Below are 17,552 nucleotides of genomic sequence, written 5' to 3'. Positions count from 1 at the left end.
ATGCCAAGTGGGTGATCTTAATACAATCTGGTTGTGTGTGAGTTTTATCTTAACCTAACAGGAGATTCATATAATTATCTCTATTTAAATTTCTGTATGTCCTTAAACTGTGGTACTGAATGAGCTAAAAGGCCTTTACGTCCAGAATTGGCACTGAGGAGCTTTTGCCCAGCTTGCATGGATGTCACTTCGGACACAAGATCATTTCCATTCAAAATGTCTTCCGATAACAAGATGTATAAAAGAAATGCTATTTTGTGCCTTGTAAAGATTTATCTCTCTCGCGCTCTCTCTTTCATGCAATAAGATCTACATAATAATGCAGGAAGCAGTTCTCTTAAACTTCATTGGAACTTCTAAAAAACAGTGTTTTTTTTCCTGGTCAAAAGGCAGGCTCAATTCTAGTGCAGTTCAAAATCCGTCTGGGGCCAAACAAGCGTTGGCGTGGCGTAGGGCTCAGCTTGTCTTTAGAAACAGTTCTCAGTGGGCTTACATAATGACCCCTCGCAATTGGTCATTTCAATCTTAATTTCATAATGAGCCTCTGTCGTCTTCTTGGAGCACGGTAGGGAACTTCAATTCCCTCTTCTCCGGTAGGCTTCGCCACTTCATTACCTTCGTTCCCAACAAACAACCTTTCGCTCTCGCTGTCTCTCTCTCCATGTTTGTATTTTGTTTTTGCAGGTTGACCCCCTTTTATTTTGGCGGTATAACCACTAGCGGTGCCCCTCTGCGAGGCCTCCACATTAGCACCTGGGCGTCATTGGCGTTAGGTCTCCCTAGTGCATTGGGCGGGATGGGTTCCTGGTAGTTGAGGATGTGGGGCTGCTCCTGATGCGGCCGGCCCACCAGCGAGGCCCGCGAGCCCAGCGGCATATCTGGGTCCACGGCAATGTCTACACGCATCCGCCACCGCACTGTCTGAAGCACAATGCGCTCCTGGGGGACGAGAGAGAGGAAAGTGTAACGTTAGTATATTTGATATATCGTCGCTGTCAGGCGGAAACCTCCTATCTCCATATTCTAACTCTTTGTGTTTTTTCATAAATTGACGCTCTACTTGATCATACTACAGCGTTGCACAAAAGTATCAAAAAATACCAGATCTGCAAGCTCGAAATGCGGTGTGAAGCGATGCGTTTTGAGGTTGTCGATAAGCTACTTTTGCCGTTTTTGAGTTTGAATCCTGAAAAGTAACAGTCTTGGACATATGAGGTTTCCACCCGACAGAGACGATATATGATACGTGGCAGGCGGTGTACAGCATTGGGCATTAGAGGCACGGTCTATTTTAACTTCATGACGAGAACTAGGCCCTGTGTTTCACACAACAGCTCCCGTTCTGCATCCTTTGTGTCCTCTCTATTCCACTGGTTCTCAATGTGAGGTCCGGGGACCACCTGGGATCCAAATGGGACCCTTATGCGTCTATAACTCAGAGAGTTAAATGATCCCTGAGGATATTGCAGTGTAGACTGGGGTAACACAGATAAAAATGGTATCCAATCCGAGTGCGTGGCCTCATGCACAGCAAACTGGGGGTCCTTGAAATTAAAAAGGTTTAGATTAGAATCACTGATCTACTCTTGGTACTACTTATATTACAGCACCTTGCTGTTGTGGTGGAGTAATGCACTTAGCAGATCAAATGACACATGTCTTACATGTGTCATTTGATCTGCTAACTGCATTACTTCACCAGTAAATGCAGTAAATGCCCTCATCTGCCATAATAGATAGAGTATTACTTATTTTCAAAGAAAGTGGGCTGCAGTGCTCTCTTCGGTGATACTGCTTTAATAAAGTGATGCAGAAAAACACAGGCTTTAATGGCATTTGACCTGACAGGACAGTGAACAGACTGAATGTGGAAGTTGCAGTTATATAGTATAGGTTCTCAAACAATTCCATGCCAAGGACCCAAATTGATATGTATTTGGCTGCAGGCTCTCATCTGAAGCCATTTTGTGGCTGGGACACCCATACGAGAAAATTTGTGTAATTGTATCCAAATGTTGCACAAATGTTGTATCCAAAAATGCACAATTCCTCAAAAACAAATCCAAATTCTTTGAAGATAGACGATCTACAAGCTCACAATGCGTTGTGAGCTTATAGGTCGCTATCTTTGAACAGCCAAAGTATAAAACAGGGTTAAACTGATTTTGATGCAATATTATCTGGGCTGGGGAGCCCCTGGAACCCAGTCAAGGACCCCTGGAACCACTGGTATAGATAGACAAGGCTAAGCTGATCATCGGTCGGAGACACTCACCACCCCAGCCACAATCTGTTCACGCTGCTTCCATCAGGCAGGCGATACTGTAGTATCAAATGCTGAACAAACAGACTAAAGGGACAGTTTCCACAGCCTGGCTATCAGGATGCTGAATAGGTGCTGAGTCCTGTCGCTTTGTCAGTCTTACATCGGTACTGGCAATTATGCGGTTATGAAACATTTCCAAAAGTCTTCCAATGTTTTTCAAAAATGGCAGATCTACAAGCTCACAATGTGTCGCTTTGTGAGCTTGTAGATTGTTTTCTTTCTCCAAATTGATTAGAATGGATTTTGTCCTTTTTTGACAGAATATCGTTCAAATTATCAGTAGCCGGTAGTCTGACTCCCCAAAATTGGGATCGTCATCGGACCCAAGAATCTGGCATGGGTCGGGCTCTAGTCCTACCTTGGTGACGGAGTTCATGGCGACCAGCCAGGTGATGAAGCTCTGGTCTCGGGTGATGTGTGTCAACATGGGCGTGTTGCTGTTGCTGATGGGCACGGCCCAGGTCACGCTGGGATAGAAGTTGTCGTTCATGCTGACGGTCAGACGCGACGGCTTGGACGTGGGGCCCGTCAGGGTGACCGTCTCGGTGGTGTTGCCGTACCAGGGGTAGCTGACGCCGTCCGAGTCGCTGATGGCCTTGACCCGGCCCTCGCGCAGCTCCGGTAATTCCCAGCTGGACCTGCGGCAGCGGGCAGAGAGAGAGAGGAGGACAGACTGAGAGATTCACTGACAATAACAAGCTCCCAGGTCTTCTGTCTGCTGGTGTGTGTGTGTGTGTGTGTGTGTGTGTGTGTGTGTGTGTGTGTGTGTGTGTGTGTGTGTGTGTGTGTGTGTGTGTGTGTGTGTGTGTGTGTGTGTGTGTGTGTGTGTGTGTGTGTGTGTCCTTCTGGTTCCAGAATCAGAATCAGTTTTATTGTCACATGATGTGAAGGTGGTGGGGTCGACAAGGATTTATATATATAGGCTATGTACGCACACACGCGCACGCACACACACACACACACACACACACACACACACACACACACTCAGCAAAGTGAGCTATATGAGTATGGTGCATGGACATTGACCACTGCACCTGTCACATCACGGCCCAGAACTTACATGCCAATGTCCCCATAGGTGTTGTAGAACTCCATCTGGGTACAAGCTTGGATCCACCCCACCACCCAGGTCTCATTCCGGGGCACCGGTGGCATCACGATGCCCGCCGAGGCCCTGAAGTAAGGCGTCTTGTAACGCAGGACGATGGGTGAGTTCTCTTCGATGACGGTCGGACACTGGTCAATGGATGCCGACACCTCGTACACCACGATGTTCTCCCGTCTGATTCGAGGCTTGCACGCGATGCTCTGAAGGCAGCCCATCGTGCTGGCGAGTAGCAGAGTAAGCAGAACCGGAGACAGGGGGAACCAATGACACCTGACCCGTATGTCCATCACATCAGTCCCCTTCGGGTTCCACCCTTGCCTTGAAGAGCAGATCAGTTCAATTGGCCATAATCGCCGTTTGGGTGTGAGGGAGAGAAAAAATAAATAACGGCATCACTCTTAAAGTAAACCCACAGCCACCATTCGATCAGATATAAAAACATCCAGAATCATTTGTGGAGCGGATGGAAGGTATCCCAGGTCTCTGCAGCCTCCGTTCCCCGTGCTGTCTGCTGACTGCCGCACTGCCCTTGGTGTTTGTCCCCAGAAGCTGCAATCCGGCCTCCCCTGGGCTGCTGCTTCCCCACCGCGCCGCGTCTGACGGCTCCTTTATTCCTCACTGTCGAGTCCACGCGGCCGGCCGAACGTCGGTGCCCCTTGATCCTGATCCTGCTGGTCCGGTGTCGTCGGCTCTGTGTTGTCATGTCAAGCGGCGACGTGCGGCTCGGTGCGTCAGTGTGGGGCAGGAGGATGTCTTTGTTTGAACGGTGTACGGCTTGCCTTTTAGCCTACATCTGTGCGGAGACGATTCATGACAGGCTATAGTAATAACAGCACTACCTATACCGTCCTCTTTGGCCCGGCACACGCACGGGATTTCAGCGTGTATACACGACGAGAGCGAGCGCTCATCACCCGAGACGCAAATCAGCTGTAATGGAGCGTTTTCCTCGCGGCGGGGCTCCGGTCTTCAGGTGCGTAAAGAAGGATGCATGAATGGTGCATCGTGGATGGAGGCAGCGAGACGCATAAATAAAAAGGCACACAAGATGGTGAATGATCCATCCGCCCGTCCCTCGGTGACGCGATGAGTCGCCTTATATAGCCATTATGTTAGTGTATATTATATTATTTATATTATAATAACCCCATCATCGCTCTTGTTGGTCTTGAATATGGTAGAGAATGTTTTGCTCGGCGCTGTTCAGTCAGGGTCGGTGCTGATGCTGCTAGAGCCAGGCGGGGAGGGGGAGGGGAGGGGAGGGGCGGGGCCAGGGCGGGGTGTCATCCGACCTCTGCATTAGGAGGAGGGATGCCAATGATTATTTGTTGGTGTTGTTCATATTGTCAAGTTTTTCAATTGAAATACATTATTTTATAAATGGTCGAGTTGATTGTCTTTTATTGAACATGTGCTATTTGGTCTTTCCAAAAAACGATAAGGCAAGTGTAAACAGCCGTACAACCGTAAAGCTAACTAGCTATTATCAACCTTCTCTTATTTTTTTTGCTATACATATCACATCCGTTCCAGTAAATGTATTTGAACAGTATAAAGCATAATTCTAAAAACACTAACTTTGTGATTAATACTGTATTTAACTTGTATGTCCATGACCATGTTACAACCTCGAGTATTTTTTATACTTATGTTCTTCTTAAAGGATCACCAAGGCTACCACATTTTCAACCCATCTTCATATAATTAGTCCACATTAAGATTAATGCTCATTAAATAAGATGGCTGAGGCACCATGTCTTCTAGCTGTGTCTCAGAGGAGGGCTGTGGACAGTTCCAAAACCTGCCGACCAGTGACACCATCGGAAGGCTGGTTTGGAATAACAAAAACGAGACTGAAAACTGTCCATTACATTTTATTGATACACAGAGTGAGTAGACAGAAATGGTGCCATCTCAATACAACGAGCATTAGACCATGTGGTTCTCAAACTTTTTCATGTGAATAACCCACAAAATGATATATGTATTTGACTGCGGACCCCCCCATCTCAAAAATATTTTGTGCCAGGGATTTTTTTTAAATAGCAGATCTACAAACTGAGCTTGTATATCTGCTATTTTTGAACAGCCAAAGTATAAAATATGGTTAAAGTGGTTAAAATAATTGTGATGCTATATCATCTTATTTTCAATTTGGCAAGAGTAATCCCTCTATTTAAAAAAGGAAGCAAACTAGATCCTGGCAACTATAGGCCTGTTTCCATCCTTTGTTCCATCTCAAAGGTTATAGAGCGATCAATCCAAGAACAAATCAACAGCTACCTCAGCGAGCGTAAACTGTTGTTTGAATTCCAATCAGGCTTCAGAACATCCCACTCCACTGACACATGCCTACTATATTTGACCGACTACATCAAACGTGAGGTAGACTCGGGCAAATACTGTGGCATGGTCATGCTGGACCTCCAAAAGGCGTTTGACACTGTAAACCACGCAATTCTACTTGATAAGCTGAGGGCGATTGGTTTTGATTGCACATCACTAAATTGGATGAGATCTTACTTGGAGGGTAGAGAACAAGTGGTTGACATCAACGGAACCATGTCCTCATCCCTCCCGGTGAGCTGCGGGGTTCCTCAAGGCAGCATTCTAGGGCCGTTACTGTTCCTTCTATACATTAACGACATGAATGCTGCCTGTAACTGCAAACTGTTCCTGTTCGCTGATGACTCGGCACTCCTGATATCGGGTGAGGACAAGTTGCAAGTTGAGGAAGCTCTCAGCTCTGAACTCTCAAAAATCCGTACCTGGCTTACTGATAACAAACTGTCTCTACACCTTGGGAAAACTGAATCCATCCTATTTGGGACCAAACATTCCCTCAGTAAAATGAAGGTAGTTGACTTCAAGGTCAAAGTCGATGACACAATCATCACTAGCAAAGAAGAGATTACCTATTTGGGATGTATTCTTGACAAATACCTGACAGGTGAAAGCATGGCAGCAAAGGTGGTCAAAGGAGTAAACCAGAGAACCAGATTTATGGGCAGAGTTTCCTCTTTTGTCAACCCTCAGGCCCTCAGGACCCTCTCAGGGGCCCTGATTCAGCCCCTTTTTGACTATGCTAGCTCCTCTTGGTACTCCTACACCTCAGTGTCACTGAAGACTAAGCTTCAAACCTCCCAAAACAAACTGATCCGACTACTTCTCGGACTGGGGCCCATGACCCACCTCTCTCCCACTCACTTTGCCAGCCTAGGCTGGCTCAGGGTGGAAGACAGGGTTAAACAACTAAAAATGGGTCTGGTCTTCAAAATTGTAAATGCAGATTTGCCCGATATGCCCCCTATACCCGCATATCTGTATAAATACCTCGAAAAAGTTAGTGACACCCACGGCCACGAAACTAGAGGGAGCGTAAACAACAATCTGGTACCACCCACCCATAAAACAAACATGGGCAAATTCTCCTTCTATAGCACAGCCACCAAGGAATGGAATAGTCTAACCCCATCCCTCAAAAAATGCAGTTCGCTGGGCTCATTCAAAACAGCCCTAAAAAACCCCATCTTTCTGGAGGCCGAAAGAGGTACAGTTTCCCTGTAGACAGACGACCCCCCCCCCTCCTCTTTTTTGTACATATTTTGTATTTCCTCATGCTTTTTTTGTATATAATTTTTATTTTTCCATGCTCCCCCCCCCCCTTTTTTGTACATATATTTTTAAATGCTTTTTTTTGTACATAGTGGTATTTTTTCTGTATTATCTGTATTTTCATGTTGATTTTTGAACTGTTTGGTTGCTACTATATATGTCTATGAAATTAACTCAAGGACCCCAACGGAAACAAGTCCGCAAGGACTTTTTTGGCCGGACCTTTTAGACAAAAGCATTATAAATGTAACTGTGTTGTTTTACATTCTTTTGCCTAATAAAAATTTCAATCAATCAATCAATCAATCAATTTTGCTGGGGACCCTCTGGAACCCCCAAAGACCACTGGGGGGGGGGGGTCCAGGGACCCCACTTTGAGAACCAAAGCATTAGAGGACGTCACCACCAGAGCCTATCTCTGGTGAGGACCAATTGTACGAAAATAACGGTTGAAAAATGGGTGAAGTGCTCCTTTAATAAAAACACGGGTTATCTAGAGCCACGCCCCGTCGACGTCCCCATTGGTCCGCGAGGTCAACAGCGGAAGTAGTGCCCCGCGCCCATAGAGTTAGCGCCTGAGTCTGACTATTCACTCCTTCCTGGACTCACTGACACGCATTCATTTCATTCACGGCGAGTTCATTCTGCAGTCCTCCCCGGCGTGCGTGTGTTCCACTCCACGGTGTATGTTGTTGGTCCGTCTGCTGTGCACCGCAGTGTCAGCCCAGAGCGGGGTCGCGTCGTCGTCGTTGTTGAGGAGGATGATGAAGAAGCCGCAGGTCGTGTTCGTTCTCGGGGGGCCCGGCGCGGGGAAGGGGACCCAATGCTCCAGGATCGTGGAGGTGAGGAGAATGCCATTACAACGCTCTCGCCCCAAAACACAGTCGCCCCCCCCCCCCCCCCCACCCGAGGCAAATCCGGTGACAATCCGCCTGGTTTTTCTTAACGTATAATCTCAGTGAAACGGACCTAAACCTAACCCTAAACGTAACCTCAGTAAAACTAAGCCTAACCCTAACCTTATTCCTAAACGTAACCTCAGTAAAACTATGTTTTAAACTTATTTCTAACCTTATCCTCAGTAAAGCAAATCCGCTGGGGGGCGAGTGTGTTTTGGGGCGAGTCTTCCGGTTACCCGGTGAAGGAGAGATGAGATGAAACGGAGGATATAACCAGAAAAGCCTGGTTAATACTCAACACACGGGTGTCTAATAGAGAAAGTGGACGTTCTGATGCGTGTGTCGTTATTATTGGGCTCTTGTGGGGTTATTACGTTAAATTGACTTCAGGTTGTCCTCTAAAAAAATGAACCCACTGGCGTTAGCCATAGCTGCTAGCCCAGGTAGCTAACTTAGCCGGTGTTGTATATCGTAATATATTATATTATGCCTTAACGTTAGGTCAGGATCCGCCATACGACGGTGTCGCGCGCCGAAGATACCCGATCTGCAAGCGCACGGCGCATCTCGTCAGTGACGCGTTGTGAGCTTGTAGCTCGGGGATATTTTCGCCGCGCGACACCGTCGTACGACCGAACACATAGCAGTGACATTCACCAGCAGGGTTGCCAGATCTGCTTATTATAATTTCCCCACAAGATTTTATTTGAAAATAGCCGATCTACAAGCTCACGATGCGACGCGTTGTGAGCTTGTTAAAGTGCTCATGTGGCCCATAGTCGCTTCTTTTGGGCTGGTTTTCCTAGACCTGGTTGCTTGTTTCTCTCACAGAATCTGGCAACACTGTTCACCAGTGCCAGTGTTATGGGCCAGCGGTGGAACCGGTCTATGGGTGGGACAAAGTACTCATGCCCAATGTGGCCTGACTTGTCATTAAGCCAAGATAAACAGCTGGAAAGTAGCTATTGTTACTGACTGTACTTCTTTTTTTTGTGCTTGTGCTTTTTTATTTGATGTTATTACATTCTCATTCTAAAATCAGGCAATCTACAATGAAGTTCATTGACTGATTTTTGAATGGAGTATGTACTCGCCTACTACTATTGTGTTCCTTCTGTAAGGTTAATGTTTAAATTGATTGTTGTGAAAAAGAGTTGGTCTCTCAACATTCAAGAGCATCACTGGATTGGTTGGTATACCTAAAATCCTCAGTGTTACTTCAAGTATGTACAAATGTAATCAAATGGACCCATATCCACTTGGGTACATTTGTATACTCAAACAATGGATATATTAACTTCTACTGCATGAGTAAAATAAAGTCAAGGACGTATACTTGAGTAGGATATTCTATTATTCTAGTACTCGTTCCACCACTGCTGGTTAAATATTAGTCATATTGTTAAAAGAAGTATGAAGTGATTTCAGAGCCACACAATGATAGCATATTGACATTAGTCTGTGGCAATCATATCCGTGACTCATATAGGCTGTTCCTGTTATTATGTAATAAGTGCACATGTTTACTGTACAATTGCCTTTTGAACATGTACGTGGTCATGTAGATACCACATCTGATACATATCTACATGACCATGTCTCTGGAAGGTCCAGGGATAAAGAGCTTGATGAGTTATTTTCAGTCAGTAGGGACACAATTTCTATGGGGATGAAACTTAGGTAGTGTTCTTAATACAGTGTTCTTAATGCATTAATCTTGACCATCATTCTTGACTTTTTATTTGTTCATCATTAGAATGAATTCTATGCACTATTGGTTGCATAGAGAATTCACTCCATAGCTTATTTCATTTGCAGAGGAGGGGAATCAGTTTTCAAAACACTGTAAAAAGTTTTATTTTTCATTAATTATGAAGTACTGCCTCTTGAAGTGTGTTCTTTTTGATGTTAGCCTGGCCCTGAAAGTCAGACACATCAAAAGTGTGTGAAGCTACATCTCTGTGGGAGGTCGGCTGGACCAGCTTCAATGGCTCTGGCTGACACGCATGCTATTTTGATGAATGTGTGCGTGGGTGGGTGAGAGAACGAGAGATTGAGTAACCTAATTGGTTCAGGCCTCAAAACTGGTTGTAGCCTCTACCCCTTGTATTTGAATTGCCATCCTGTTGGCCACAGGTTGAGCTGGAATGGCAGCTACGTATAGAGACTCCATTCATTCTGCATACAAGGATTGGCTTATAGCTTAGGCCCTGACTGAGATGAACTTAGCCACACATACGGTTCTCTTCCCCACTGCCTGACTTTCAGTGTCAGTAGTAGAACAACAAACACTGATTGAATGCTAATCATTTTATATTTGCCATTCATGATAGCTGCAGGGTACATATCTGTCCCACAACGGAACTGAGCATGATACCTCAACCCGATATTGAGATTCTGTGCATCACATATGGGCTGGTCAGTCAATAAACATCCCTCTGTCTGTGTGTGTCTCTCTGTCTTTCTCTCTGATAGAGCTACAGTTACACTCATCTGTCAGCTGGAGACTTATTGAGGGCAGAACGAAGCAGAGAAGGCTCGGAGTTCGGCCAGCTTATTGACAACCATATCAAGGAAGGCAAGATCGTTCCCGTAGAGATCACCATCAACCTACTCAGGAAGGTACGAGTCATGTATGGCTATGGCGACACTATAATATGTCACAAAATAGAAATGATGAATACAACTCCACTTCAACCATTTAATGTCAATGCATATAAAGTATAAAAAGTATACTCATGGTGTGGTTTGCCATAGATAGGTTCATTGGCCATGGTTATTTAATGCTATTTCATTCAGCCAAGATTGAATGCTATGAACATAGGTGTATATAAAAACATTAACTAAAACCCTATTTGCATGGGAGTAGTATTACCTGGGGACCTCCATGTAATTTAGAAATCACCCCCCTGGGATGAGTGAAGTTTCTGTTTTAGTCAAATGTACTGACATTATCACCCCGGATATGATTGAAAATGCGTGTGACCTCCGCCTCTTCTGCAAACATGCCTTGAACGACACGAGCAACAGCATGATGATCAAAGTCGTGCGAGTCGACTCAGTAAACATTAGCAAGAGAAGCCCACAGATCACCATCTGTGATTACCTTTGAAATATAAGGTTACATATATTGAATATATATATATTATGGAATATATTATATTCCATAATGCTGCGCGCAGTTATAGCCTAGTCAATGAATGCCGTGACTGTCGGTCCGTCGTCAACAACTGTGTGTGTGTGTGTGTGTGTGTGTGTGCTCGCACTTCTCTCATACAGACTTCTGCTCATTCCTCCTACCTGCAGGGTTGCCTCTTATTCCAAATAAATTACTAGGCGCCATCTGAAAAGTCCTTAATGCAGTAAGCAGCTTCCAACAACAACTCAAAAAGACGTTGTGATCATGATATCAGCCATCGACACCGCTGGTTTAATTCATGTGCCTACAGACGTCTTGTCATCTATCAAGCTGTAGCCTATTAAAGCCTGTTAAGACTCGTCCGAAAGCTTAACAAAGTCCACTGAGCAACAGAGAGTAGTGTAACATAAGTCCCAGAGGTTAAAAACAAGCCAAAACAGTGACATAAGGTAATATTTTGCCTTTGATATCATTGAAAGGCAAGAGACTAGACTAGACTTCAACGTTTTCAGGCCAAGGACCCCCTAGCTGAGAGAGAGATGAAGCAGGGACCCCCTCTATATTGTATAAAATTGTGCAGCAGATTAAACTATTTTTTAACTTGGTCAGCTCTTTTCCCCCCTCTACACCTATATACCTCTTTGCCAAAAATAGCAGATCGTGAGCTTTTAGATCTGCTATTTTTGGCTTTGGTCCTCCTCAGAAATGGGATGCTAGTGGTTAATGTCCACACTGCTGGTATTGACTACCGTATTTAGCTTTCAATGAGTCCACAATTACAATTTAAAAAAAAATATATAAATAATAACAATTTGCCATACTTATATTAGCATGCCTGTGGAAATGCCACAAATTGTTCATTAGAACGGTTGCTTATAAATTATACTGTTTAGGTGCCTTGATTTTGGTTCACATAGCAGCTGCTGGGTATCTTTTGCATAGTGTACAGTATGATGAGCTGCTCTGGCAGGCAAAAGACATGATCCTTTTGGGAGTGAGTGTTCCAGGGATGTTTTTGTTGTTTGTCCAACAGGCAATGGAAGAGACCATTAAGACGAACGAGCAGAAGTTCCGTTTCCTTATAGACGGCTTTCCGCGCAACAAGGACAACCTCCAGGGATGGACCAGTGTCATGGATGACAAAGCAGATGTCAAATTTGTCCTTTTCTTTGACTGTGGCAACGAGGTAGGTGATGGTGGGGGCAGAGCTGAAGTATACTTGACAATAAGAGATTAACCCATTAAGACAGGGAACGCATCTGTGTTATTTTAAGATTTCTTTGGGCTATTCAAAAATAGCATATATATATATATATATATATATAGAGATCTGCTATTTCTCTGAAAAGAATAGTGAAAATGTGTGCAAATCTTGGAATATGTATACATGTTTAACTCAAATCTTTGCTTCTGGGGGTCCCTGGAGCAAAATATTTTGAGATGGGGGGGGGGGGGGGGGGGGGGGGGGTCCGCGGCCAAATACATAATTTTGGGAGGTCCAAGAGTTTGAGAACCACTGATATTATAGCAACATACATTTGTAGAATCCCCAGAAGCTATACATATTTGAGTTGCAAATGTTCGTTTTAAAAAACATATATATTCAAAGATTTGCACAAATTTTCACGAAAAAAATAGCAGATCTACAAGCAGTTCTACAAAAATAGCAGATCTACAAGCTGCCGCCCTACAAGCTTGCATATCTGCTATTTTTGAATAGCCAAAGAAATCTAAAAATGACACACAAATGCATTCCCGGTCTTAATGGGTTAATGCAATTTATGGCTAGTAACTACAGAGAAGTAGGCTTCTCTGTCTTTTGCATGAAACGATATTGGGCGATGTTGAACGCTTCATGCTGAGGACACGGTCTGTGCTTTTGTTCTCAGGTCTGCATTGACCGATGTCTTGAGAGAGGAAAGAGCAGTGGACGCACAGACGACAACAGAGAGAGTCTGGAGAAACGGTACTGACCTGTCCTATGGCTAAATGGTCTTGCATTTGACCCTAGCGTCCCTATTCTGAGGGCAAACATTCAGCGAAAGTAGCTGGTCTGCAAGGTCAGTTGCGAGCTTGTAGATGAGCTATTTTCAGTGACGATATTTAGTGTAGAGCCCTGGGGGGACTCTGGTCAAATAAGTACATAGGTTTTAAGTGGTTCAGCCTCATTTATATTCTGTAGTACAATGGTTTTGGTTGCAAAAAAGAACAGATGTACAAGCAAACAGCGCTTGCAGATCTGTTCTATCTTGGCAAGCAACACCCTTGCACCTTTGTAGTCTTCCAACCAATCAAGGTGCTTCACATTGTATGTATGCCCCACCCATCAACGGCAGAGGGAACCCCCGAATGCACCAACCTGCCCATCGGACACATAGACATATAAAGGTAGACGCCTCCTCTGGCTCTGAAGCGTCGGCATCTCGGACGCACTTCCGCTTCCTCTATGCTTGTGGGGGGCAAGCTGGAAACTTCCGTGTGCGTCACAGAAGGGGGCGTTCGGTAGGCCAATCAGAGGCAGGTGGGGTGGGTCTTTTCTTAAGAGGCTGCCGCGCAGCAACTAGTCAGTTAGACGCGCTGTGATTGGCCAGTAGTTAACGTGATGTGATTGGTCAGTAGTCAAACAGCCCAGCGGAAGAGCCTTGTATTGAGAGACCAGTCGTTACAATGAACTGCAGAGGCCAATGAGGTATCTAGGTTTCTATATCTATGATCGGACACCTGTCTGATTGCACGAGGAGGCGGCAGGAATCGAACCGGGGACCTTCTGGTTCCCAGGGTGGCCACTCTACATCCTGAGCCACTGTTGCCCTCTATGCCCAAATTCTGCTTTTAATCTCTAGTGCTCCACTTCCACAAATCGAGACTTAATTGCACTGACATCTCTTTTCTACTGTATATGTAATGTATTCAATTTGAATTGGAAAAAGCGCTCTTTGAGGTCGTAGCCCTTGCGAAGGCTGACCTCTGTTGTTGACGATTAATTAGTTATTGTTTTCTTTTGCCCATCACAAAGAAACCCCAAGCATTGTGTACCTGTGTTGTTTTGGCAGATTTCGCTTAGCATTGTGGACCTCAATCAATCAATCAATCTTTATTGTCACGTCAAATTATAATTGGAGCATAAAAGCAAAAAGACAAACTGCATAATATATAACTAATCTACTTAATAAATTAAGAGTCATGAAATGTATGTAAAGGACAGTCCATTAAAACAGATCAGTCCAGTCTGTGCAGTGCCAACCGGCTTAACTGTTATTCCTATTGTCTTTTTGTCACATTTAGCCTAGCATTGTGTACGTGTCTCTGTTTGGCCCATTTAGACATAGCCTAGCATTGTGTACATGTTTTTGCCCCATTTAGCCTAGCATTGTATACCTGTGTGTTTTTGGCCCATTTAGCCTAGCATTGTATGTATATGTGTGTTTTTGGCCCATTTAGCCTAGCATTTGTGTCTTTTTGACCCAGTTTGTTGCTCCTTGGAGGCCCATGTGCTGGCCGACCCCAATAACGAGCCTCATTTTCCTGTGCTGCAGGATCCAAACCTACCTGCAGTCCACACGACCAATAATCGACCTGTACGCAAAACAGGGCAAAGTACGCACCGTGGATGCCTCTCGCAACGTTGAGGAGGTGAGTACACAGCCATCTAACGAGGTGCATGTCTGTATCTTCAAGGACATTCATGATTAGGAAATGCTGTTTCTTATCTTATGTCTGTTGTCCTTCCATACTTGTTAACCCTATTGATTCCTTAAAGCCAGGCGAAGGTCATGGTTTGTTTATACTCTCAAAAAGCAGACCCTTGCACTTTTAGGAAGGATGTCTCGTGATCATGACTACTGTGAAAACAAACCACAACATCTTTTTGTAACCCTCTATTTTAAAGTATTAATCTTGTATGTATAAAGTCTGTCACGGGCATAACCTGGACACCATCCGACTGATTGTCTGATGACTGATTAAAAATTGAGGCCTTTGCTCTTGCATTAATAGAAGGCAAAAATAAAAACCAAACCTACCTACCGATAATGTCACTGGTAGGCAGGTTTCTGAACTGTCCACAGCCGCCCTCTGAGACACAGATTGAGTAGACCGGAATGGTGCCATCTTATCATGAGCATTAGTGAGGACCAATTATATGAAGCTAGGTTGAATAAGCAAACAATGAATGCTTAATTTGCCAAATTCCCCTTTCTTTAGAGTTTGTCATATAAATTGGTGTTGGACCAATTACTTTGGTTTTGTCAGAATACAGGATGCATTTGTTCTTGTGATAATAAACCCACTCTTTTACATGTTAAAACTTTTTTTTTCTTTCTTCTGCCTCGTCTTCTTTCAGGTGTTTACGGACGTGAAAGCCATCTTGGACAAAGAGGGTTGATCTTCAATGCCACAACTGTACCATTCACAGTTAACCTTTTTAGTTTTCTTTTATCAACTACAGTTACTCTATACACTTAACGTTTACGTCTTCATTCATATGACTTTTTACTTTGTTTTGTCTTATTTACCTATGTTTTTGTCTCTTTTGTAAATGCTGCGCTGCTCGTTCAAGAGTATGTGTACATTGTAATAATGGGTGTGTGACTGAATCGGAGGTAGAGAAGAGTTGTAGCAGCTCATAGTTTGCTCAAGGCTCTTGCATAGGAACAAGTACAGTAGTATTGCTAGCTTGGTGAGACACTTAATATTGTTGTCACGCAGTGACACACATAGTACTCTTTTACCGTTAAGTTCATACAAACTGCATATGCATCACATAAAAGACTAGCCATCGGACTAGTGTGTCAATGGTGGGTGTGTCTCCGAGGCGGCCATCTTGCTTCGGACAGTCCAAATGTTGGTGGGGTTGTGTGTGTGTGTGTGTATATATAGGACGGGTTATCAGTTATTTGCTACTGAGCTAACTAAGGTGAAATAAAATGTAGGCTTAATGGTAAAAACCAAACAAAAAAACTGCCATACCCGAGGAATCTATCTGGTTTCAGGCATTAGAGTGGTCGGTGGTCTCTGAGTGATGCACAAACAATCATTATAAAACAACTGTGCCACCTTTAACCACTTTTCAACCTGGTATCCCTATTTTGATGATTTCGTAGGGTGAAAATTCTCGAATTACAAGTACCAGCTCATGAGCTCGTAGATTGGCTATTTTCATCATCTGATGGTTTAGGTAGGCTTAAGTGGTTAATGAAGTAGAAGAGGATCAGAGCAACAAGCCCAACAGGTCTGCATGTTGCACACTTAACTCTATAGCATTTTGGGTCTGCTATAGCGTTGCACTTAATAAACGGGGAGGAGGGCAACTGACTGCTAGGTAAACTGCGCCAGGAACCAGGCTTTTCCACTTGAAAATGTGTTATTTAATCGTTTGAATTAGGCTTTTGTCCAGGTCTTTTATTGTGCCATGATGTAGTGTTACCTGATGTTGAGTTTCTGAGAAGGAAAGTCTGTTAAATTTGTCATGTATGTGTCTGTGTCTTGGAGGTGGACAGAATGTTCAGCTCTTTGTGAACTAGTACTGTACTGTTTCCATATGAACACGGGGACGGAAATAAAACTACAACAAATTAGTATGCGGACTTGTCTTTTTTTAATGTGTTGACATGACTAGAAAGTTGATGTAAAAAAAAGAAGTCTGTTTTGTTATTGGAATTGCTGTTATGACTTAATCGTCTATTGAGAAATTAATACAGACTTCCACTTTACATAAATAAAGACCATACTCCTTCCTACACAGGCCCAACATTAGACGATGCCATGGAAAAACTCAAGCAGAAGCCGGCCATCTGCCATGACTGACTGGGTTTAGACGAGATGGATAAAGATGTCATATCATTGTGGCAACAGCTCATGTCTTGTTGCAGTTCCATATTTTAGATGTTTCATCCTCAGCCAGCAGAGGGCGTACAGACATCATGTTATTCTCCAGGTCCAAACTGTTGCAGACTTGACTAACAGCCCTATCCACAACCACTATATGCCTTGTCTAATTTGATATCCTGAAGCTTATTAAGTTGCTTGAAGAGGAAATGGTGTGGAAAATGTACAGCTATTATTTTGTAGATTCAATTTGATAGTGATTTCATTTAATTTGTGCACTTCCAAAGCCTTGTTCCTCGTGTGTGTGTGTGTGGGGGGGGTCTATTTAACAAAACATTGTTAAAGAAAAGCACAATAAAAGTTACATCAATATTAGCTGATATTAAATGTTTAGGATATTTAAATTGTCAATTTGAATTCCGTAACTATGATGTTAAAATATACCCAGAGAAACTAACAAGAAATAGAAATATATGCACACACGAAATGGTTGTATGTTCTATTCAGCCTCATCATTTAGCAAAACCTGTATTGATTTGATCTTGAACAGTGCTATTATTGCTTGGATCGTGGACTATGCCATGTCCAGAACATGCTGGGGGCATGTTCAGACACCATCCTTACAAAGACCATTGA

At 43.9% G+C, this 17,552-nt stretch overlaps 2 protein-coding genes across 3 annotated transcripts; one reads left to right on the top strand and one right to left on the bottom strand.

Annotated features, from left to right (window-relative positions):
• Positions 1-285: 285 nt before the first annotated feature.
• Positions 286-11,722, bottom strand: fam78ba (family with sequence similarity 78 member Ba). Of its 2 annotated transcripts, XM_080440232.1 has the most exons (4): positions 11,252-11,722; positions 3,390-3,755; positions 2,685-2,964; positions 286-939 (listed from the first exon to the last, which is right to left on the bottom strand). In XM_080440232.1, exons 2-4 carry the CDS (start codon positions 3,722-3,724, stop codon positions 697-699), a joined length of 858 nt encoding a protein of 285 aa, XP_080296358.1. In that variant the 5' UTR covers positions 3,725-3,755; positions 11,252-11,722; the 3' UTR covers positions 286-696. The 2 variants fall into 2 exon arrangements, with proteins under 2 accessions (XP_080296358.1, XP_080296359.1); XM_080440233.1 differs by lacking the exon at positions 11,252-11,722 and having other exon boundaries at positions 3,390-3,963.
• cmpk (cytidylate kinase) lies at positions 7,643-16,666 on the top strand. The gene is made up of 6 exons (XM_080440235.1): positions 7,643-7,894; positions 10,427-10,573; positions 12,124-12,276; positions 12,980-13,056; positions 14,627-14,723; positions 15,433-16,666. The coding sequence occupies exons 1-6, from the start codon at positions 7,739-7,741 to the stop codon at positions 15,472-15,474; spliced, it is 672 nt and encodes a 223-aa protein (XP_080296361.1). The 5' UTR covers positions 7,643-7,738; the 3' UTR covers positions 15,475-16,666.
• Positions 16,667-17,552: the final 886 nt, after the last annotated feature.

This window comes from Gymnoscopelus braueri, assembly GCF_963280865.1.
Source record: "Gymnoscopelus braueri genome assembly, chromosome: 10".
Classification (NCBI taxonomy): domain Eukaryota; kingdom Metazoa; phylum Chordata; class Actinopteri; order Myctophiformes; family Myctophidae; genus Gymnoscopelus; species Gymnoscopelus braueri.
This window is presented reverse-complemented; position numbering and strand designations above follow the sequence as displayed.